Source organism: Nansenia antarctica (genome assembly GCF_963989245.1).
Source record: "Nansenia antarctica genome assembly, chromosome: 4".
Taxonomy (NCBI): Eukaryota; Metazoa; Chordata; class Actinopteri; order Argentiniformes; family Microstomatidae; genus Nansenia; species Nansenia antarctica.
In genome coordinates this window covers 42475965-42500610 of record NC_137689.1, presented here as the reverse complement: position 1 = coordinate 42500610, position 24646 = coordinate 42475965, and the positions used below count along the sequence as shown (strand labels likewise).

At 47.3% G+C, this 24646-nt stretch overlaps 1 protein-coding gene across 1 annotated transcript in view; it reads right to left on the bottom strand.

The window, feature by feature from the left end:
- The window catches only part of ttll11 (tubulin tyrosine ligase-like family, member 11), a gene marked incomplete at both ends in the record, with an annotated part of 56718 nt that extends 51423 nt beyond the window's left edge, over positions 1 to 5295 (bottom strand). The window contains 2 exons of the mRNA XM_080529362.1: positions 685 to 784; positions 5074 to 5295. Of these exons, the coding sequence (XP_080385488.1) occupies positions 685 to 784; positions 5074 to 5295 (322 nt within the window). The remainder of the gene's footprint in view (positions 1 to 684; positions 785 to 5073) is intronic.
- Positions 5296 to 24646: the final 19351 nt, after the last annotated feature.

Genomic DNA, 24646 nt, shown 5'->3' with positions numbered 1-24646 from the left:
TGTCTCCAAATGGCACAATTTGGTTGTCCGCCTAAACATACCTGTACTAAAACAGGTACAAAGTTGCATTGGCTCACATTACTAGCATCTAATTTGGCACAAGTACTCATCAGACCCTGGAGTACTGATTCCTAGATGATTTGGCCTTATTCAGTCAGGTTTCCAAGCTGATATTCACTCTAAAAGCTGTTGTTTTTTTAGGCGGAGAGTGAATTTGAGATTTTTCACAATGTTCTAGCTCTATTTACTCTGACACAGTAACATATATTTTGATTCTGACACTTCTACAGTCACCCCACAGGTGTTAGCTTTCATTTGATACCAATATCATTATGAAGGCCCTTGTGATTGTAGAGATATTCTATATTCACTGTGGGCATGTCATTTCGAGCAGAAAACCTGAAAAATAGGACCGATAATAAGACTGGCTGCATACAAATACTTTAACATAAGACTGGCTGCATACACATACTTTAACATAAGCCAGTGACAAGAGCTGACAGGCTACACAGTGTCTCAACGGTGAAGCAGCAGGGGCTGTGAATACTGAGACGGTTGACAGACCTCAGACTGCGTAGTGCTGTTTGGTCCTTCATCTGCTTGCTGTCCTGCAGACGTCATGTGACTTGTTGGATTGTATTTCCCCCATCGGCAGACCAGACCATAATAAGAGGTTTTGCGTACCTGGAAACTTGTTGACCTGGCCTGAGACGATGTTCTCGTTGTCATGAAAGGACACGCCGTGCCAGTAGATGTCACAGGCTGTCCGCCGCCCCATAGGAAACTGCAGAGAGAGAGAGAGAGAGAGAGAGAGAGAATATGAGACAGGGGTAATATGATGAATATGAAGGGTTAGGGTGGAGGTGTTGTGGTGTTCTCATGCTAACTGGAGGCACACTTCAACACGGACAGGAAGGCTTTGTTGGGGCTTTGTTGGCGAACGCTGTTTAACTGCACCATAGTGACGACCAGTTTAAGGGTCTGGCGCAGTATGGTCTAGTCATTTCTGCGGCCTCTGAAAACTGTTGACTCTGATCAATAAATTGGCATAACTGACAACTGTCCTCGCTACAAATCTACAAAGTAACACATTGGAGGGTCACCCTCCCAGTCATTGGAGGGTCATTGAAGGGTCGCCTTTCCAGTGACCCCAGAAGCCGGGGCTAACCCCCAGTGGGTTGTGGGAGAGAGAGTGTTCTCCAATGGAAGGAACCCTGGAAGGGTGTGATATTCTGACAGGATTACATTGCTTAATTACATGACTACATCCACCCTGGCTGAGTCTTGGAACCACACTCCTGCCCTGTCCACGATCCACTTCCCCCCCTCACATGCTATATCCAGCCTTACAATACACACACACACACACACACACACACACACACACACACACACATCCAGCTTTACAACACACACACACACACACACACACACGCACAGGACACCAGAAACACACCCACCACAGTAACGTGACAGCTGGGGAGACCATCCCATCCCGTGAGTCAGTGTGAGAGAAAGGGAGCCTGCCTATAAATACCATACCATACATGTTAATGTATAACCCCCTAATCTCATCAGGGAACTGGGTCAAATTAATTTAGGCAGTATCTATGGGCAGAGGGATGGGAATAGCCCCCATCATGTGTGATTGGAGAGGGCCATTCCAGCTATGAACTAATCTACAGTGCCACACACATACACACGCACACACACATGCAGACACACGCTTTCTTTGTCTGGCTGAGTGAATAATGAACTGTTGTTGTTCTAGCCTTATTTCAGCAGAAGGGATGAGGTCATCTCCTTTCAAAGAGGTTGGCACGAACTGGCAGAGACATGGAACCCAGGCCAGTCGTCCTGATGCCCATCCGTGAGGTTGACTGGGCATGCCCCCAGGCTGACAGTCCTAGAACAATATGTGACAGGGTCTAGTGAAAAACTCCTCAAGTAGGGCACGGTCATGTTTCACTTATTTTTGTTGTTGTTCTAGTGTCATACAGTGAAATCTGAAAATAGTTGAAGATTAAATGCTTATTTGAATGTTGCTGCACCTCACGCCCTAAATACCAGAGAAAGAACACCTCACGCCCTAAATACCAGAGAAAGTCGCTCTGAATCCAAACAATTGCCGACATGTGGACCTTTTCACCAGACCGCGTCGCGTATCTGTCACTCAACCCTGTTGAATGTCTGTCAAGTGTCCCTGGCCGAGGCCCCGCGGTGGTGTAGCGGTCTAAGCACTGGCCACTAGTGCATGCTGCCCACCGGGGCCGGGGTTCGTATCCCGGCTCGCCAGACCCGGATATGGCCAGGGCACACACGGGGAACGGTATATTGGGCGGCCGCTCCCGAGGGGGGTATAGGAGTAGTTCCGGACAAGGATCCGTCGCGCAACAGCGCCCCCGTCTGGTGCTGGAATAACGGTGCTGGGCTCGAGGAGCCAGTCAGCTAGTCTGCCTGGCGGCCTCCTCTGGGACTGCCGGCTGCGGGGTCGTGCGGCGGATCCCTCGCAATAGGCAGGGGATAATTGGATGCTAGGTTGGGTTCAATTGGCTACCAAATTGGGTGAAAAAAGGGATAAAATCTGAAAATAAAATAAAAAAATATAATAAAAAAGTGTCCCTGGCCTGTTCTTTCACTTTAAACTTAGACACTTCGGGTTTGACAAAAAACATGGCCATATACGGCCAACTGCCCGCTCTGTCTGACTGGCTAAAGATAGTAGTAAGTGTTTACCTAACCTGTCACCACTCTGTGTAGAATGATTAACCTACATACGGTATCTGTTCTCCCAAAGCATCTTTTTAAACCTTAATTGGTAAGTGGAAGCAAGGTAATCTGTCCCATCCAAATGAAAAGCACTCAATCACCCCCCCCCCTCCCCCTCCCCCTCCATCCTTGGAGGAGAATATAAACCTACTGGATTATCAAGAGATTACGCCGTAACCGTTCGCCCCTGTTGAGAGAAGGCCATATGCTGAAAGTCAGCTGGCAGGTGCTCCTCAAGCTTGAAAACTGCTGTGCCATCAAACTGCCCATTAGGCTATCACCCAGGCATAACCTGGGTCACGCTGGGGGTGATGACAGTAAACAGTGATGATTTGATATCCCCAGACTTGGATGTCAGGAAAGCTTTAGAAAAAGAAAATGTAGGTAATGTGAAACCCTCAGGAGAGAGAGTTGCCTGAGGAAGTTCTGGAGGTGCATAGACGGTGTCCTCTCTGCAACGTGGCGTGGATCAATAACAGCACAGCGTCGGAAAGGGTACGACAGGGTAGACGACTGGTCACTTTCTCTCAACAATCACTAACATTTCGGCTTAGCGGCGATCATTCGCTTTACTGAGCTGTGGTTCTTGTGTTCTTTATGTTATTTAATGTAGAACTAGTCTTGTGTCCTGGAAAACTCCCCTACAAGCGGTCATCACTACATGACAGAATTGACCATTAGTAGGCCTCCTGCATGCAAAAGAGAAGGAATATTGGGCTCCCGCAATGGATTATAAGGGGAAGTGCTACTCCAAGTTTGTGTCACCGAGTTGAGACGGTAAACTCCCTCATCAAGTTCAAATACCCCCACCCATAGCTGGTTTACATCAGGTACCCCCACCCATAGCTGGTTTAAATACCCCCACCCATAGCTGGTTTACGTCAGGTAATACCCCCACCCATAGCTGGTTTACGTTAGGTAATACCCCCACCCATAGCTGGTTTACGTCAGGTAATACCCCCACCCATAGCTGGTTTACGTTAGGTGAAGACCCCCACCCATAGCTGGTTTACGTCAATATTGATCAAATATCATCTGAGATGAACTCACAATCTCTAATCCACACACGCTGGAGTCAAAGTGTCAACATTCTAAGGTTATTATTATTATTAATAATAATAATAATAACAATAATAATAATAATAATAATAATACATTTATATATTTTATTTGTAATGCACTTTACATAAAGAAATCTCAAAGTGCTAAAGATTAAAAACAAGAAGAAAGATAAAAAACAATAAAACAATAAACATTTAAATAAAAAAAGGCTAATAAAAGGCTCTATTAAAAAGGTAGGTTTTACCATTCCCCTTACACATCTGTGTCACTGTGCCGTAAGAGGCCTAAACTAGACCAGAGGTGATGCTAGCTCAATTGGCCTTCTCTTACACCGCAGCACCACTGAAAGAACTGACATGGGATCAGTTACGCCCTTGGCTGTGTTGAAGGTGTAACTGTTACGAAGGGTAAAGAATAGGGCCTCAGGCTACACGTTTTGAAACCAGATCTGATTGGACTTAAAGGGCTTATGTTTCAACACGTGGTCGTCTGAAGTAAAGAGTCTTTACCTGTATAGTCCAATCGCTTTACCCTGCAGCACTCTTCATGTATAATGAACGAGCCCCTTCATAATGGGTGGTGGCAGGTATTATTGCGCCACATTCAACACCCTCAGGACCGGACAGATGGCGCTCGCCTTGCGAAGTGAGGGGAACCGTATCAATTAGCCATCTCATGAATGTATTAAGGCTGGGGCTTTCCATTTCCAACAACTTTCAGCCACAGACAGTGAGGCGATAGTTTGGAGTGGCAAGGTTAAAAGTGACTGTGTCCTCCTCATGAATATTATGTGACCACTGCCCATCGGCTCCTTAACCTGTACTAGCCTATAACCTTACTTCATGAAGACATATTAAATATGTAGGACATATTATGTAGCAATAAAGCTGTCAGTAGGTAAGTAAGTAAGTAAGTAAGTAAGTAAGAAGTAATTCATTGTACAAACATGGATGAGTTGTGTTAATACAGGCTATAAAAGGACCACAATCTTGCTGGTGGTAACTGAATAACCTGCCCTGACATCCTGAACGTGTTGGGATAACATGGAATAATAAGGGATTCTGTCCTATAAAGCAAGGTCTAAAACCAGCGGCACTGACTGAGGCTGTAGACTCCTGAGATAAAGATATAGATAGATAGATAGATAGATACATAGATAGATAGATACATACATACATACATACATAGATAGATAGACAGATACACACACAGTAGGCTATATGAAAACAGACATGGCCATACCTCTTTCCATTTTAGCTGCTTGATGCTGATCTTCAACGCCTCCAGTGAGGTTTTGGCTTTGGAGGTATCCACGGTGACGGGCTTCCTCTTCTTTGCCAGTTTGTTGCCATCCTCTCTGATGTGCGGGCCTTTGGTGTCTTTGGGTTGGTGGTTGAGCGCGACGTTTCCGTTGGTTTCGGTCTTCCCCTGCAGAATCTTGCCAGTCCCTTTGATATGAAGCATCTGCTCAGTACCAATTCTATTGTTTTTCCCCGCATTGACAACAACTGCTGTTGACCCATGCAACGCGAGGTCAGAGTCCTGTTTGGTGCATGTGTTTTGGTGATCTTTTCCCAGTTTGCTCCGACTTTTACTTCGACTCCGACCAGCAACTGAGGTTTTGGATGCATCCCCTTTGCATGCGGTGGTAGGCGGGATTGGTGACACAGATGATGCCGGGGATGCCACTGGTAGCTGCTCCTCCTCCTCCTTCTCCTTGACATCCTCACCAGATGATTTCATTTGGTCAAGCGGAACCCTCACTTTTACATAATCATCACTCATTATAAGATATCAATATCACTGTGAAGGGCTCTGCATTCACACACACCCCGAGCACGGGACAGCTGCTCACACGGACACACACAATGTGGCATTGCTAGCAAACCATCTCGCTAGACGTGTTGTAACCACTCTACATAGAAGACCGGACATACCATCATGTAACCACTCTACATAGAAGACGTTTCTTTGGCGAAAATGCACACCGGACACAGTCCTTTAATGTCCAGTGAGAAAGCAAACAAGCTGGCTACACGTTACTCACACTTTCTTTCAATGATGTCGTGACAGATGTCAAATAATTTAACATTATTGGGCAGTGTAAAGCACCCATCTCCAGGCTATAACTAGACATGCCACATGTGTATTGCTCAAATATGATGCTACCCACTTGGATTCATCCCATCATAAAACGGACTAGATAACGGTAGCTAGCTACATTGCATTTGTCCCAATCACGGCAACGGATGTGCAATGTTGTCTGCCTAGCTACCTACCTACTGTCACTGGTGGTTACCTAAATGAAATGGCTTTTGTTTCATCCACCAAGTGAAACATTGTTTTGCAATGAACAGAGCTATGCGGTTACCTTCTACTTCTACTAGGAAAGCAGACGACAGCATCGGAGAACAGTGCCTGTCTGTCTGTCTGTCTGAGTCTGGTGGAGATGATGCGTCCGTGTTTTGATCCCGTTGACAACGCAACCGACGGAAGCCTTCGAGGAACATACACTAAACTGGTGGTCTTATGCTCAGTGTCAGAGATAGGAAACCACATGCCTTTGTCTGTGTCTTCTCCATCAATGATCCAGTATGGCAAGCCGTTTTAACATTTATTAGCTACAATGGATATTCATTACTGATATCTGCAACATCATTTTGCCTAGTCAAAACTAAAATTCAAGATATCTTTAATTATATGTTGACTAATCGAAACTCACATTTTAGATATCTGTAATTATATTTGGACTAGTAAGATTCAAATGTATTTTGCCATTCAAGTGTATGGGGTTTGTCATTACAGATATCTACAATTCAGTTGTAGATATCAGCTATTCACATTGCCAGTATCTGCAACTGAATTATGACTAGTTGTAATTACAGTTTCAGATATCTACGGTTTCATTCTGACTAGTCATAATTCCAGTTCAAGATATCTTTAATTCCCATTATTTCAAGATATCTACATTGTCCTTTAAGATATCTAAATAAAAACAATATTCCATTTGTTCATTTGCTTTAATTAAGTGACTCTGCGAAATGACAATAGTTAAACAAGTCCTGAGCAGGGCGAATGCAGGTATGTAAACATTAGAACAGTAGTCTATCTAATTCCCTTTCCAGTGCGTGCACCTAAACATATGACCGTAGTGCAATATTCCCTATCTCCCCCCGAGCCTTTAACATGACTACAATAAAGGCTGAAACAACAATGATTGATTGATTGATTGATTGAAAACCTTTATTGTCCCCAATGGGGAAATTTTGTTGTCAAACAGCTTAGTTAGGGCAGACAGAAAACATTCAATAAAATACATAAAACAGTGCAGGCTCAATAAGTAAAAAGTTCCAAGTTCCAAAGTTCCAGCTCCAGGTCTCCCCCACCCTGCAGGGCCTGGTTGTAGAGTCGGAGTGCAGCTGGAACAAAGGACTGTCCAAATCTTTTTGTACTTTGACGGGGGAGAACAAATCTGTGGCTGAACTTGCTCCTCATCCCCGCCAGCTCGCAGTACATCGGGTGGGAGGGATTGGCCAGCATGGCCGCCAGTTTTTTCCCCATCCTCTGTTCTGCCACCACCTCTAGGCTGTCCAGCCCGGTCCCCACCACAGAGCTGGCCTTCTTCACCAGTTTGTTTAGCTTCGCAGCATCCCTGGCACAGATGTTTCCACCCCAGCAGGCCACGGCGAAGAACAGAACGCTGGCAACCACCGACTGATAAAACATTCGCAGCAGCTTGTTGCAGACACCGAAAGACCTCAGCCTTCTCAGGAAAAACAGTCTGCTCTGCCCTTTCCTGAGAAGAGCCTCGGTGTTGTCAGTCCAGTCCAGTTTGTTATTAATTTGTACTCCCAGGTACCTGTAGGAGTCCACCCTCTCGACTTCCACCCCCTTGATGGTGATGGGGGCTGGGGTCCTTCTCTTCCTCCTAAAATCCACCACCAACTCCTTTGTTTTGCTGGTGTTAAGCAAAAGGTAGTTGGTGTCGCACCACTGCACAAAGCTCTCCACCAGGGCCCTGTACTCCTCATCCCTGTCGTCTGTGATGTAACCGACGATAGAGGAGTCATCAGAAAACTTCTGCAGGTGGCACTGGTCGGAGCTAAACTGGAAGTCGGAGGTATAGAGGGTGAAGAGAAAGGGTGACAGAACAGTTCCCTGGGGGGCACCGGTGTTGCACACCACCACCTCAGACTGACAGCCCTGCAGTCTCACATACTGACGTCTGTCTGTGAGGTAGTTGTGGATCCAACAACAAGCCTATAAGAAGAGAATAACTCAAGTGTCCGTACAAATCACAAATCAACAAGTAAAGTGCACTCGAGCAGGTCGCCCTGGCGGACCGGCGTAGGCCTAACGGCGGCGGCGGCAGCGACGTGACCGGGACTGGCGGGGAAGAAACCACTGTGGCCCCAGGGGCCGGCAGCGACATCTGGGGGACGGCACACCCCGGCGAGTCTCGAGTTGGTGTCACAGGCGAGGCAGAGGTGGGTTGTGTCCCACGCCAGGGAGAGCCCGCTGATGGCAGCTCCAGCGGCGGGGCAGACCCAGGCTCCGATACGGGCATTCCAGGGCCGCTTGTGAGGTCAGGCAGCCGCGGCGCAACAATGGGCGCCGGCCTGGCGATGCGGATCGCCAGATCGTCATAGATCGATCGGGGCGGAAGCTGGTCGTTGCGAACCGGGTGGAACTTGCGCAGGAATCTCCTGTTCCGAAGTGTGATCCTGCCCGAGCCGTCAATCTTGATCACGTATTGATCGTGCTGACGCACCTCCACGACGCAGCCTGTCCTGTCCCATTTGTTGGGGTGGGGTCCCGTCTGGTTCTGTACACAGACCAAATCCCCAACTACGAGCGGCGGAAGGCGTTTAGTGTGCTCCGCCCAGGTGCCCGCTGTGCGGATATGGCGTTTGCGGAGGGCCTCCTCCCTCGCTGTCACCAAGTCTCATGAGGCCTGTATTTTCCGCGGGTGATCGGGATGAAATCGTGTATCGGGCGGCCGAACACACACATCGCCGGGGAAATCTTGGTGTCCGGGTCATCGTATTGCGGTACTGCAGTATCGCCCTCTGCACGGCATCAGTGTCGAGTTCACCCTTCGGGCCAGTGTTGTAGGTGATCAGCCGTTTCATCGTTTTCACCCCTATCTCTGCACGGCAGTTGCTGTGGGGGAAAGCCACTGATGAGAGGTGATGGTGGACCCCCCATCTGCGCAGGAAAGACCTGGTCTCGGCGGAGGTGAACTCAGGCCCCCCGTCTGATGAGAGCTCCTCAGGTGTCCGGTATGTCGCGAAGGCACGACGTAAGTGGCTTATCAGGTCGAGAGCGCCACCCGATGACCTCGAGACGATCGGCCAGTTCGAGTAACGGTCCACCGTCACGAGGTAGTGTAAAAGTCAAAAAAAGTCAGAGCACACCGCCTGGAAGAAGTAAACGGCCGGGATGGGCGGTGGTGGTGGGCGGTGCCCCAGGTTGTGAAGGCGCCATCCGGTGGCAGTGCTCGCAGTTGTTCAGAGCAGCGCTGATGTCGGCTGACATGCCTGGCCAGAACACAGAGGACTCTGCGCGGGCGGTCATCATCGAGACGCCCTGGTGGGCAGCGTGTAGGGCACTCAGTACCTCACCGCGGAGTGAGGGCGGTATGACCACCCTGTCCTTGAACAAGACCACCCCGTCAGTGGATGTAATGTGGTCACGGTATTGGTGGAAGCCACGAATTGTCTCTGGCATCCCGATCCTTGACTCGGGAAAGCTGTCCACCGCCATCTCCTCCAACGTACGCATATCGCCGTCACTGCAGGTGGCATCCCTGACGCGGTCCCATGTGACCGATCGCAATGACTCCAGCCCCGCGGCGCACCATGCCAGGTCACCATCCTCGATGTCGTCGCTGTTCTCCGGCTCAGCTCGGCGTAGGAGAGACAGGATGTCAGTGTGCGTGCTGGGCGAGAGGTAGGTCACCGCGGCAGCGCTGTCGTCCGGAAGGTTCATGAGCGGTGGTCGAGAGGTGCCGACCGGCCTGCGTGACATGGCATCCACCGCCTTGTTCTTCATGCCCGGGACATGTACGATACGGAAGCGATAACGCAGGGTCTTAATAATAATAACTTTATTTGTATAGCACTTTACATCAAAGTGCTTTACAGTAGGTAAGCAGCAATTTAAAACAATTTAAAACAGATATTTCAATTTTAAAAAACACACAATTTCGAAGCACAAATACAATAGGGAAAAACAACCATTTTAAACCATTTAAAAACAACTATTTCCAAAAAAAAAATAATAATAATAATAATAATTGAAAAAACACAATTTCGCAGCACAAATATAATAGGTAAAAACAACAATTTTAAACAATTTAAAAACACACATAGTTACAACAGCACAAATACACAGCCTATGACATGTAGACAACAGAAAACAGGTGGGTCTTTAACTTATTTTTGAACACTTTCACTGATTCTGCCTGTCTGATATCCAGTGGAAGACGGTTCCAGAGAGTTGGTGCGTGGAAGGAGAACGCACGCTCACCGATTGTCTTTTTTCTAACTCTAGGAATAATGAGCAGGGCAGAGCCTTGTGAGCGCAGAGCCCTTGAGGGCACATATGGGTCGAGAAGGTCCTTTAAATAAGAAGGCGCAGTGCCATTTGTAGCTTTGTATGTTAGTAGTAGCATCCAGTGGCGGCTGGCCGATAGAGGGCGCTGGGGCGCCGCCCCCACCTTCACTTCCTAGTTGCGATTTGTAAAAGTTTTTAAAAAAAATAAACATTGTTTATTCACAAAATGCGGCTGATATTCTGTCGGCGCCTATCAGCATTCATTAAAAATCCTCCAATACAATAAACATTGTTATCTGTGTGTGTGTGTAAAATTCACTGTTAAAATACATAGGGGGAGGAGTCGGGGCGCCGGTCAATGCAAGTCTATGCCAGGCCGAATACTTTTCGCTTACACGTGAGCTGTAGCAGCGCTCCAATTGGCTGTCTCTATTTCTTGGCCGGGGCGCAAAAATGTGCTTCCTGAATATCCAGTTGTATTGCAGACAATGCATTACGCTTCGTGCACACCAGGGACCGTGACCCACCGTTCTGGCGCAACCTGGTGGGATGGGCTTGACGTACGTCACGTGCGATGCAGACGCAACAACACAGCGGGGGAAGTTTGAACAAGAAAAAAAGTTTGATACAGCTACATGTTGATACATATGTAAGGTGAATAGTGAGTTAACATGTTTATTAGTTGTATCCCTTCCTTGTTGTAAAACGTGTTGTTGTTGAACATGTCTGTGACTGAGATAGACTAGATACTACGGAGGAGGAGGATGTTATCATAGTGTTTGTGATGCTAACGGCGCCATCTTTGCTAGCCTGTGGAGACGCTATGATAGCATTAGCTCCACACGGATTTAACATGAACAGTAGTAGACTACACTTGTAGTAGTAGTAGTTGTTGTTGTATAAGGTGAATAGTGAGTCTGGTTATTCAGTACCCAGTCTGGAGACTAGCATAGAATGAGCTCCTACGTGGGTAACATCATCTCTTTTAAGCCCAGGATACATGATAGCCTTTAGCTAGGCTAGCGAAGTTTCCCACAGAAGTGGGGAAAAAAACATCAGATAAGATATATAAATGGGTTATTTTGATAAACCGGATACATTTTGTGAATATATATGGTTACTTTCTCGCCTGAAAACATAAAAACTTCATAAAATGACATATTAACACTTGTAGAGCCAAATTACAGATTTTCGCCAATGGCGGATTTTACATCTGAGGCGAAAGCTCTGGTCAAGAAACTACTTCCGGTTTACTTCCGGTTGTTTTAACGGATCGAACGCAACGCAAAAGCTGAAATTTGTTGACTGATTAGCGCACCCTGACGGTCAAGAAACGCAATGCAGAGCAAAGCAACTGATCAACGCAACTGCCCCATTGAGATGAATGACTTGCAACGCAATGACCTGGTGTGCACGCAGCTTAATGCTGAGGACTTCCGACTTCCGGTTTTCCGGACTTCCGGGCTTCCGGAGTATTTTAAATGAACATTCGTAATGTCTGTCTCTGATGTTCATGGTCAATTAAATCAGCCTATTTTGTGCAACTAATAATGTTCCCGCTAATGGGTTAACCGAGCAGCCTCGCACCTAACGTGGGGGCAAAAATAATCTATTGCCTCTAAAATCACCACGCGGAGGTACGGGTAAACACGGCTTATGTTCTGTCATCAAAGGTAAGAGTTTGTTTTCTTTAACTCAACTGATGCATTACCTTGCTGTTGTTGTTTACCGAATGCTCCATCTGACTGTCACACTGTGATTGTACTTGTGTAAACAGTAACACAGACGGGGTGAATTTCATGAATGAAAGTGAAAGTTCTGTCACAAAACGCTGTTACGTATCCTCACACATGTTTAAGTGGGTATTGCGTGGGTAAAGTGAAATTACGTCTTTGTTTTGAGCGCGCGTGCACGCGAAAAAAAATCGTGCACGCGAAAAAAAAATCTGGACCCCCCCTGCTGTGCCCCACCCAAAATGTTTAGCACCAGCCGCCACTGGTAGCATCTTGAAATCCGCTCTAACATGGACAGGGAGCCAATGAAGGGAGGCCAGCACTGGTGAGATATGGTCGTATTTCTTAGACCCAGTCAAAATGCGAGCTGCAGCATTTTGGACCATTTGTATACCATGGAAGCTCTTTTTTGGCAGTCCTGACAAAAGGACATTACAATAATATAATCTGAATGTCACAAAAGAATGGATCAGAACCTCAGCATCTTAAAAAGAAAGGATTGATCTAATCTTGGCGATTCTTCTGAGGTGAAGAATGCTATTTTTATCACCCCCTTTATGTGAGGGTCAAATGTGAGGCTCTGATCCAGAATGACACCGATATTTTTAACCTTGTCCCTGCACTGGATGACACAATCATCCAAGGTCAAGACAAGACTATCACTTGGATGATTTAGTCTAGCTGGACCGAATTTTATAATTTCAGTCTTGTCTGAATTTAATAGCAGAAAGTTTGCTGATAACCAGCCCTTTACAGCAGCCAGACAGGTCTTTAACATAACTATGTCTGAGACATTTCCTGCTGTTATAGGCATATATAGTTGTAAATCATCAGCATAACAATGAAAAGCAAGACCAAAAGAAAGCAAGATCTGACCCAGTGGTGCCAAGTACAGTGAGAACAACAGAGGGCCCAGAACGGACCCCTGTGGGACTCCATACTTGACTGCCCGGGATGCAGACAATACATTATTGTGTAGAACACATTGGGATCTATTTAACTCAGCGCTCAGGTCCAACAATAAAAGAACAGATGTTGAGCCTGAGTCGACCGTCGCTTTACGGATCTTTGCTGGTGCCACTAAATCGAGCAGGCCCTGGAGAGCGCCATTAAAGTTATCAGTAAGGTTGTCAACTGAACAGGTCTGGCTAAAAACCTGGTTTACAGTATCAGGCAATCTCAGACATAGATCACTTAAAGCTCTGGGGCTAATATAGCGACACAAACGTGTTTCCTTATTCCCTGGGTCTTTTAAATTCGGGAGTAAAGCATCAAACACAATCGCAAAGTGATCCAACATTGGCAGTTTACAGAATTCTATTTCTGTCACAGATATTCCGCAACCTAGTACTAATTCTAGTGTGTGCCCAAGCTGATGTGTTGGTCCCGACACAAACTGTGTAAGATTAAAAGAATCAATGATGTTTAAGAAGTCATTCACTAAAGGCTTGTCAGGACAGCAGACATGAATGTTTATATCGCCCATAATCAAAATCGTCTCATAGTGAGGGATAAACCTGGATAGAAAATCTGCAAACTCAGAGATAAAGTTCCCATTATATTTTGGTGGACGGTAGATCACAGCAAACAGAAAATCAGCTGGTTTGTTTATCGAAAAAAGCTGTAATTCAAAACTAGTAAAAGCAGCACCATTTAGTATCTGTTTGCATTTAAAGTCATCATTAAACAAAGAGGCCACGCCCCCTCCCTTTCCAGTCAGTCTGGGAGTGCTGAAGAAACTGGTGTCGGGAGGGCAGAGATCTGTCAGGGGCGCTAATTCACCCTCATGCAACCAAGTCTCGGTTAAAAACATAAAATCCAAGGCGTGGGAGTCACGAAGGATGAAAGTCTTTTTCGATAATGAGCGGACATTTAGGAGAGCCATGTGTACCTTCACCTTTTTGCCAGCGGCAGCCGGCAGAACTGTAGACTCCGGTACACGCAGATTGTCCAAACACGCTCCGCCTCCTCCTCTCCTCCCGTTCCAGCTGGGTTGAAATAGCTCATCGGGCAGTAGATACGACGGGTAAACATGCTGGATGCACCGTTGTCGACCGGCCAGATCCACGTCGGTGATGCAAACGCCAGCACTCCGGTGTGTTGTCGTCCATGTCCACGCTCTCCTCTTTGCAGTCGCTACATGTAATCCGGCGCGTATACCGCAAATGCACTTTCGTCTCCGGCGAGTCCTTTTTTGGGGCAGGTAGAACGGCTTGCAGCCACGCAGCTCCTCAGGAATCGTAGCCAGGTGAGGTGGTAGGCATGGCACCGGTTCTCCGTTTCCAGCATGAGAAAACTTCTCAAAAGAGTCGAGTATGTCCAAAAGCACCTGGCGCTCATAAGCCAACAGTGAATTTGTGTTTGTAACAAGCAAAGACACCAGTAGACAAACAATAAACGTGCAAACACAGAGAGAGGGACAGCGTGCCCTGACAGTCGGCGCCATCTTCCCTCTTCTCCTTGAGGTTCCTGAGGCGGGGGTTGGGTACGTCGTCAAGTGCTCTGTCTGTAAGGAGTTTCAGCAGCGGCTTGTGGTCAACCGCTATGATCAAGTTCTTGCAGCCCAGCACAAAGTAGCGCGCCTTGTCCAAGGCGTCTGGGACTGCGAGGGCCTCGCCCTCTACAGGCGCGTATCTGGATTCCGCTGTATGCGTGAACCTGCTGCCGACCAGGGTTATCTTCCATCCATCGGTGCAGCAGAAGGGCCTGACTGGCATGCACCGGCAGTGCTTCTGAAACAACCAGAACCCAATGCCCTCCTTCGACCAGTCTGTGGCGAGGCACGTTGGCTTGGCCTTATCAAAGATGCGGACACCACGCTCGATCTCCTGGACGATCGTGTCCTTCGACTCGCAGAATATGTCCTCCAACTCACTCGAAGCGTGTCCCACTCTGCAGGAGTTTCCGGAACGGCTGCATACGGGTACCTCCTCCAACACGCCAGTGTATGGCCACGGGGATGGGGGTGTGATGGGCAACTGGCGTCGCATTCTCATCAAGCATGAGACGGAGCAGCGGGCCTGACATTCTTGGTAGGGGCTGGTGGGGGCACGTATTGAATGTGCTCTGGGCGTACGTTTTGAGTAAGTGCTCGCGTAGAGCTTCCCTGTTAGCTTCGGTCGCCGGCATGGGGATGACCTGGTTGGCGGCTCCGCACGCCGTGGGCAGTCACATAGTCCTGAGGCCGCCAGATTCACCTCCCCAAGTGTTGGGAACCTGTCCGAGATCATGCCCAGATCCACGCAGGCTGAGCGGGAGAGGAAAATGCGGTCTGAAGTGTACGCGATTTGGCGTGTCTCCAACCTCCGAGCGTCGTTGCTGTCACCGGCGAACCTGACCACCACGGCACCAAGAATTCGAATAACCTCGTTGTTCGCCGCCCTCATGGTCATGGATACGGGAATGTGGTCCTCCGTACTCAACCCCATTTGTTGGGCGAACTTGATACCGATCAGGCAGCTCTGGCAGCCCGTGTTGGCGGGCAGGGTCACTGCGCGGGTGCGTGTCAGGAGGTCAAATCCCAGTGCTCTGTAATCCTCACGTTCGACGGTGAGGGAGAGGTTGATGTAAGGCTGAGGGTTGGATGTACGCTTCATCCACTTGTCACACATATCGTTGTATAGGTGGTGAGCGAGGGGAATTGTGTGTAGCTTGTCACCCGCGCTGGCCACGGTGAGCGTGCACAGCTCGACGAAGGCTGCCGTCTGCTCGTCGCCCACCACATCTGTCTTCTCGGGTGGGGGTTTTGGCCGGCCGGCCACCCAGGCAGACCTTCTCGAGGTGATTTTGGCGGCTACATTTCTACAGGTAAGGTCTACAGGTCTACACGGTCATTTTAAGCCGTCGACCAGCCCTCTACGACCACGGGAAGTCATGTTAAAAGTGAAAAGTGAAGATACTTTTAACTTTAAACTAAGCTAAGCTAAACATCGCTAATCGCTAACTCCCTCCTGGGCCTTAAAGTGACTAGTAATAACGTTGTGAAAAAAAACGTCAGATCAGATAGATATAAGGGTTATTTTGATAAACCGGATACATTTTGTGAATATATATGGTTACTTTCTCGCCTCGGAGGTTTCAAAAACACTAGACTGACGCATCACAGTCGCCAGCTGGTCGTGACGCGTGCGCGTGCCAGCTGGTCGTGACGCGTTAGGCCGCACCCCCGGCAGCTTTTGGCAGCGGCAGGTTTTGGCATGACAGCTCCCCTGGTGCTAGGAAAGAAAAAAAAAAAAAAAAAACACAAGAAGGGAAGGAGCTGGTTTACACAAATAGAGGCTATGTATATGTACACTATCCACTATACTACACTGTACAGATAGACGACTAGGGTTGTCATATTGCACATAGTGTTATTGCACATTCATTTGAAGTGTCGCAGTTTGCAGGCTAGAAATGTACATATTTGTGCCTCAGCACTACACCTGATTTTTTTCAGTCCAGCAGCTGCCATCAATCCGTCCAGACTGTCCAGGGCCCAGAACCTAGGTCTTTGCTGTGTTCAGGGCCTGGATGGCCCTGGGGTAGAAGCTGTGCTTCAGTCTGTTTGTCCTTGCGGCCATGGTCCTGTACCACCTTTTCGAGGGCAGCCGGGTAAAGTGTTCATACCCAGGGTGGGTTGGGTCTCTGGAGATCTTGGAGGCCTTCCTGAGACAGCGTGTGTTGTACAGCTCTTCCAGAGAGGGGAGGGGGGCGCCGGTGATCTTCTGGGCTGTTCTCACGACTCTCTGTAGCGCATTTCTCTCCGCGGTTGTGCAGCTGGAGAACCAGTTGCAGATGCCGTAGGTGAGGATGCTCTCCACTGCGCCGCGGTAGTAGGCCACCATTATCTCCTGCTTGATGTGTTCCTTCCTGAGGACTCTCAGGATGTAGAGCCGCTGTTGTGCCTTCTTGATGGTGGCTGTTGTGTTGTTCTTCCAGGACAGGTCATCCTGTATGTGCACCCCCAGGAATCGGAGGGTTGAGACTCTCTCCACGCTCTCTCCGTCGATGAGCAGGGGCTGGATCTCGGACTTTTTCCTCCTGAAGTCCACGATGATTTCCTGGGTCTTTGACTTGTTCAGCAGCAGGTTGTTAACCTTGCACAGCTTGCTCAGTTGCTCTACCTCATCCCTGTACGCCGCCTCGTCCCCCCCCCCGAGATGCAGCCCACCACGGTGGTGTCGTCTGCAAACTTTACGATGGAGTTGCTGGGGTGGACGGGGGTGAAGTCGTAGGAGTAGAGGTTGTAGAGGATGTAGCTTAGCACGCAGCCCTGGGGGGACCCAGTGCTGAGTCTGAGGGCTGTGGAGGTGTGGGAGCCCACCCGCACCCTCTGGGGGCGGTCGGTCAGGAAGTCCTTGATCCATGCACATATAGAGTGTGATAGTCCCAGGTCTAGTAGTTTGGTCACTAGCCTGTCTGGAAGGATGGTGTTGAAGGCAGAGCTGAAGTCCACAAAGAGCAGTCTCGCGTAGCTGTTTCCCCTCTCCAGGTGGGATAGAGTGGCGTGGAGAGTCGTCGCGATGGCGTCCTCTGTGGACCTGTGGGCTCTGTAGGCGAACTGGTATGGATCCAGGTTGGGCGGGAGGCGTGTGAGTATGTGGGCCCGGACTAGTTTCTCGAAGCACTTCATGATGATTGGTGTGAGTGCCACCGGGCGGTAGTCGTTTAGGCAGCTCACCGTGCTTTTCTTCGGGACTGGGATGATAGTTGAGGTTTTCAGGCAGGGTGGGATGGTGGCCTGGGACAGGGACTGGTTGAAGATGTTGGTGAAAACCCCGGCCAGCTGGTCGGCGCAGTCCCTCAGCACCCGTCCCAGGACGCCATCCGGCCCCGAGGCTTTCCTGGGGTCCACCGCCTTCAGCACGTGTCTCACTTCATGCTCTGTGAGGGTGAGGCTGCTGAGAGCTGGAGAGAGTGGTGTTTGTGTTGTGGTTACCTCCGTTCGCCCCTCGTCGAACCGGGCGTAGAAGGAGTTCAGCTTTTCCGCCAGCAGGGGGTCGTCCTCTGCGGCTGTGAGCCTGTTGGCTCTGAAGTTCAGCTTGAGCGTTGTCCCTCTCGTTGATCAGTTTTTGGACCTTCCCAGTCATCCATGGCTTCGTGTTGGGGTAGACCCGGACCCGTTTGTCCACGGTGACTGAGTTGGTGCAGTTCACTATGTGGTTCAGAACCGACGACGTGAACTGTTCCAGGTCCTCATGCTCATATTCCTGCCATGAGGTGTCATTTAGGCAGATCTGCAGTGGAGCAGACCCTTCTGGCCAGGTTCTGACAGTCTTAGTGGTGATGGGAGCACTTTTCCTCATGGTAGTGTAGGCTGGGATCAGGAGGATTGACACATGGTCAGACATGCCTAGATGAGCTAGCGGTCTAGCCTTGTAAGCACGTTTGATGTTGGTGTATACCTTATCCAGTGTTTTTTCTCCTCTTGTTGCACATTTAACATGCTGATAGAACTTGGGTAGTACTGCCTTCAGGTCGGCATGATTAAAGTCTCCGGCTATAATGTGAACTGCCTGTGGGTCTGCGCTTTGTTGACCACTGATGACGTCATATAGCCGCGCCAATGCTAAGCTACCATCTGCATTCGGTGCAATGTAAACGCTTGTAATATACACTGCATTGAATTCCCTCGGGAGGTAAGTGGGTCGGCATTTAACAGTCAAGTATTCCAGGTTTGGGGAACAGTGGCTACTTACAGTTTTCGTGTTTAAGCACCAGCTATCCTTCGTAGATATAATGATCCCACCTCCGCGGGTCTAATCTAATATCTTAAATTAAGTTGAAGATATCTTGATATCGGGAGACGGGCAGGTCGCTGACGGTTCACGCTGGGTTTTGGGTTCAGAACCCATTCATTGCTACAGGACTAACACTCATCCTGGGGGGGGTGGTGTGTTCGCGGCTGGTTAGGGCCGCCGGCACGGAAGAGCTAGCCAGTCAGTGGGCTTTATTATTTAGGCCTAGTAAGCTAGTCGGAACCGGGGCGTCCACTAGGAGTGTCACCTAGCTGCAGCAGTCTATTTGGAAGTGTTGGCCCGCCGTCACACTTCCCCTGTTCCTGCTCCACCAGCCAGACGGACTCTTGCACATTGAGCCTCATTGGCTGGATGCAGTGCACCACTCAGACCCCACGGGGGGGGTCTCGAATAACTGGCGAGTTACGTGCCCTTTTAATCATTTACTATATAGCCAATATGTCAATTGTTTGTCTTAGTTATAGGCCTATGATTATTGAATGCTATGAATTTGTACTTCTGTATATTTATTATGATGAACTGAGATGCATGGCCAGTAGTGGAAATTAAGTCCTAGGGGCGCATAGCTAAATGTTGGACTTGAGTAGCCTAATCCAATTGCCATATTTAATAGAGTGCCGTGTAGTGGTGAGCTGTGCCGACGGACCACGATGCCGACGGACCACGATGCCAACAGTTTATTAGCGGATTTCTGCGAGAGCGGTACATGTGGGAAAACTAGGGTTAGGGGTAGGGGTAGGGTTAGGGTTAGGGGTAGGGTTAGGGTTAGGGATAGGATTAGGGTTAGGGTTCGACATGCCAGCATGTACCAAGTCGACGTAGCACCAGTGGAGGCTCCTCCATAGAGGTGGAGGAGGCCTGGCCTCCCCAATAATTTGAGAGAAGAGAGAGATTTTAAAAAGCAATACTTGTATTTATTTATTTAACAAAAACATATTTTAAAAAATTGTATATTCATATTATTTCCGTTTTGTTCATAAATCTGAATTTTTCCATGGCTAAAACCCAATATTGCAATTGTAAAGCACCTACAGGCCAGAATCCTTATCCGTTTGTATTGAGGAGGCCAGGCCTCCCCCAGGAAAGTGGTTTCTCATAGAAGTCAATGTAATGCAATTTTTTTCATGGCAATATGTGATTGGCCAAATCACTGAAAATGGGTGGGCAGAGGAGGCCTGGCCTCACCATGCATTGAGTCCAGGGCTGAAAGATTGACATTTTGTTCGTCCAATCACATGAAGCCATTTTCCCCTGAAAATAATAGCTCATTTGGCCAAATACTTTTGCTTAAAATGACCTCGGAAGTCGGCGAGATTCTGGCGCGATTTATACATCGAATAGGTAGACAACATTTAGGATTTATTGAACAGTTTTATTTTTAATATTAATAATTAATAATTGTATGTAGTATGTTGTGGTGAATGTTGTGAGCCTGAGCAGAAGGGACAATAGCTGCTGCAGGCGGACCAGAGATTCATGCCAATTGTTTTGTTTATTTGATGACCCATTGTACAGGTAACTTATTACATATGTTGTTTGAGTTCTATGTTTTGGTGCATTTTGTAAGAGTCCACTCGTGGTGTTGCTGGCATTCGCGATCTAGGGCATGGCTAGTCAGTAACGTCATGTTGCATTCCACATGTAGTACCTTTTTCCACCACACGCGTGTATGAGTGCTGTTCTGCAGGATAAATATTAGAAATGGATGAAGTATTGTTCTGAATTGTATGTTGTGTGTCTGATTGACATAGTGTTTGAGTGCTTTTGACATGTCATTGATTGTATGTAGTATGTTGTGGTGAATATTGTGAGCCTGAGCAGAAGGGACAATAGCTGCTGCAGGCGGACCAGAGATTCATGCCAATTGTTTTGTTTATTTGATGACCCATTGTGCAGGCAATAAAAGCTGCTTCACCCACCATCCTGAGAGTGTCCCAATCCCTTCAGTACCGCCAAACACAAATTAATAATTTTTAACAAAGACAGATAAGAAGAACAGGGAACATTCCATCGCGAGTGAAGCGAGCAAGCGGGGCAAAAATTGGCCTCCTCAATTCTGGAAGTCACCAGCCTCCACTGCGTAGCACCTAACCCTAACCCTAGTTTTTCCACATGTACCGTCTTCCCACATGTACCGTAACAGAGAAGCGGAGAGCATTCACATGCAGGGAGGGCTGTCGGCACAATGGTCCGGCGGCATATTGATGCGGCACCTGCTGACCGCCCCTTGTAGTGGAATTGTGTGGTGTCCTATGGCCTTGTGTCGGCCCGTATAATTATGCTGTGGCTCGATATGAGCGTGCTTCGCTGTGTGGCTTTATTGATTGATTGATTGATTGATTGATTATACTTTATTGTCCCCGAGGGGAAATTTGTCTTGGGCATGGTACTTTCATGCTTCAAGTGCAACAGAGACGATACATACAACATACAGTAGACAAAGTAAACAACAGGACAGCAACAAACATTGAGTGACATTGGCAGCAGTTTCCACCTGGACATGGCATCATTTGGTATAAATATATATTGCACATAACCCTTCAAGTGGTGTTTTCGAATATTGCACATGGCCCTTCAAGTGGTGTCTAAGATAAAGTGCAGGTGCTGGTGATCATCTCTCCTAATCATCGTTTCTGCTTGAGCGAATTGATTAGTTTAATGGAGAATGGGACAAATGATAGTTTTAAGAGCTTATAATTACATCTTGGCATGCGAAGCCTTCTACCTAGGGGGAGAACTTCGTATTCTGTGGAGAGCGGATGTTGGGGGTCTGCGATTATCTTGTTAGCCTTGTCCAGGACAGCTTTTTCATATAGTTTATTTAGGATCACATAGTCTCTTTCACCTACAATTTTCATAGCTGTTTTGTGAATGCTGACTAGTCTGTTTTTTTGTTGTACAGTTAAGTTGCCAAACCACACAATTATTCCATATCTGATTACACTTTCAACAATGGACTGATAGAAAATTCTCATGATCTGCTTTCTCACCCCATAAAGTCTGAGTCGCCTCAGGTGATAAAGCCTCTGCTGTAGTTTGTTACATAAGCTGTCTAAGTGTGTATTCCAGCAGAGATGGTTGTCTAATTGAATACCTAAGTACTTATAAGAGGGCACCTGGATGATTGTTTGGTCTTTAACGACCACAGGCTCATGGTCAGTTACCTGCCTTGGGTCTAACACAACCTCCTGAGTTTTGGTGAGGTTTAAGATGAGATGGTTGCTGTCGCACCATTTAGTGAATATGTTAATCTCATCATGGAGCACCGAGGGGTCTGTATCTTTATCAAGGAGACTTAGAATTGCAGTGTCGTCAGCATATTTTATAATATGGTTGCTTGGGTGGTTACTTTTGCAGTCGTTGGTGTATACTGAGAAAAGATATGGGGACAGAACGCAACCTTGGGGGACACCTGTACTGCAGTGTTTAGTCACTGACAGTGTTCCATTGACTTTCACTTGCTGTTCTCTTTCTAACATGAAGGAATGGATCCATTTGATTAAGGTACTATTGACACCCATGTCTTTGAGCTTTCCTAAGAGCACGTGGGGTTGTACCGTATTAAAGGCGGAACTAAAGTCAACAAACATAATTTGGGCATAGGCCTTTTTGTTCTCGAGGTGCTTGGATACAGAATGTGTGATATAGAGAATAGCATCCTCCGTGCTACGGTTCTGTTTATAGGCAAATTGAAAAACATCTAGCAGTGGGTCAATGTGTTTTCTAAGCAGAGACAGTACATATCGTTCAAAACAGGTTTTTTCGGCACAGGGATTATAATTGACTTCCTCCACAGAGCTGGAACCTCGGTATTCAGGGACTTTTCAAATAGCTGACACCATGCTGTTGTTAGTTCTTCTGCACAGTTTTTGAGAAGAGAAGCTGATAGACCGTCTGGACCTGTGGACCTGTTGGTAGACACCCTGCTAAAGAGACGTTGAATGCTGGTAGGATTTACCTCCAACCAGCAGTTGGCGTCAGTCTCTGGCAGGGTCTGCAACACACGGTCACACTCCTGAGAGTTCCGTGTGTCAAACCTCAGGTAGAAGTCATTCAGCTCGTTTGCTGTGGCTCCAATAGAGCGTGCTTTTCTTTTACACTGTTTTGTAATGGTAATTAGGGAAACCAGGCCTACATATTAAAATATGCTGTCCTCCCAGTCTATGTCCGCCTGATCATCGCCCATATAAATAAAGTGGCTTTTATAATACACCTTTCTGGCTGTGTGTTTTGACACATTTTACCATTTTACCAATACCCTAAAATCAGGGGACCCACATATTTTATTACAATATCTTGAAATTCATTTTAATGATTGACATCTCAAATCGGTGATATCTTTAACTTACATTCTGCCTAGTCGAAATGTTATTACAGATATCTTAAATTAGAGTTTAGACTAGGCGAAATGACGTTTCAGATATGTCTGTTGTTGTCAGAAAACGCGGGAGCAGCTTCAAATTACCTACATTACCTCTACACATCAGAGCAACCTGGCGCTATGTCGGAGCAGACTGAGGTTGCATTCTTTGACCGGCTTTTTAACGTTGCAGCCCGTGCACGACACAGCTGTCAGCGAGAAATACAGACAATTTACTGTCTCAAACAAGGCGACTATTTCGCCGTCAAGTACCAAGAAATCGGGGTAAGTTGGCATGGGCTTTGCTAGCATTGACTATCGGCATCATTAGCATGGTTGACTGTTAGCTCGTGATGTTAGTTCCATAGTCCATATAAGTTAATAACGTTATCACTGTGATTAAGGGAATTTGAGGCATCATTTACGCAAGGATGGTTTAAATCAATAGTTCTCAAAGGTTTGATGACCGGGGGCCAACTTTACATCCACACTGAATGAAAAATGTACCTAAGCTTTCTACACCAGGGGGCGCAGTTACCCTTCTTAAAAGTACAGCACTGTGTGATGTAAGCTACTGGTGTAAAACTGTATTGGAACCGGACCATGAATAAAATCTAAAAGGTCTATATACCAATGACTGCGTTTACATGCACACCATATTCCTGTATTAAGTGGGATATGCTCAATATTCCGATTGGGCAAGAGTCATGTAAACATGTACCGAACCCGCTTAAGGCCATATTCCGATTCGGCAATATTCCGATTAAGACCCCTGGCATATGCCTGTTCGAATCGGAATATTGTGACATGTAAACACCTTAAGCGGCATATGACCCTTTTCGGAATATTCAGTTAGTCTGCGCATGCTGGGCATTTCTTCTCTCTTGTGCAATGTCGAGGACAAAGTGGATCAGCAGGAGTGTTGTAGTTAAATTGTCGTTCAAAAGTGCAAGTAGGAGAACACAATAACGGAGAACATTGTTAGTTCATGGTGGAAGTCTGGCTCTTAACACATAGTTTATGTATTTGTGTTTGCAGGAGGATCTGGTGGCCGCAGGGAAAACCCTATTTGGCAGGTGAACCTTTTCCTCCTACCAGGGCCAGATACTGAGGTTCTGCCTGCCACACCTGAACTGGCTGAACTAGCCAAACATGGATTAGGTAAATATGATATTGAATTGGAAGCACATAAGAATTGAGAGTCAATTACTTTCAAACCTTCTATATTATGATACTGATGTTAACATTTAAATTTTTAGGAAAACCTGTGCACCCTCTGCAATGTCCCAGAGTGTCCCACCAGTCTCCACAGCTCCACCCTCTGCCATGTCCCAGGTTCAGGTAAAACATATTAAATGGTTGCATCTAAGCATTTTAGTTATGTCCATTGTGCACTTAGTAGTGATAAGTGGAAAATATTATTT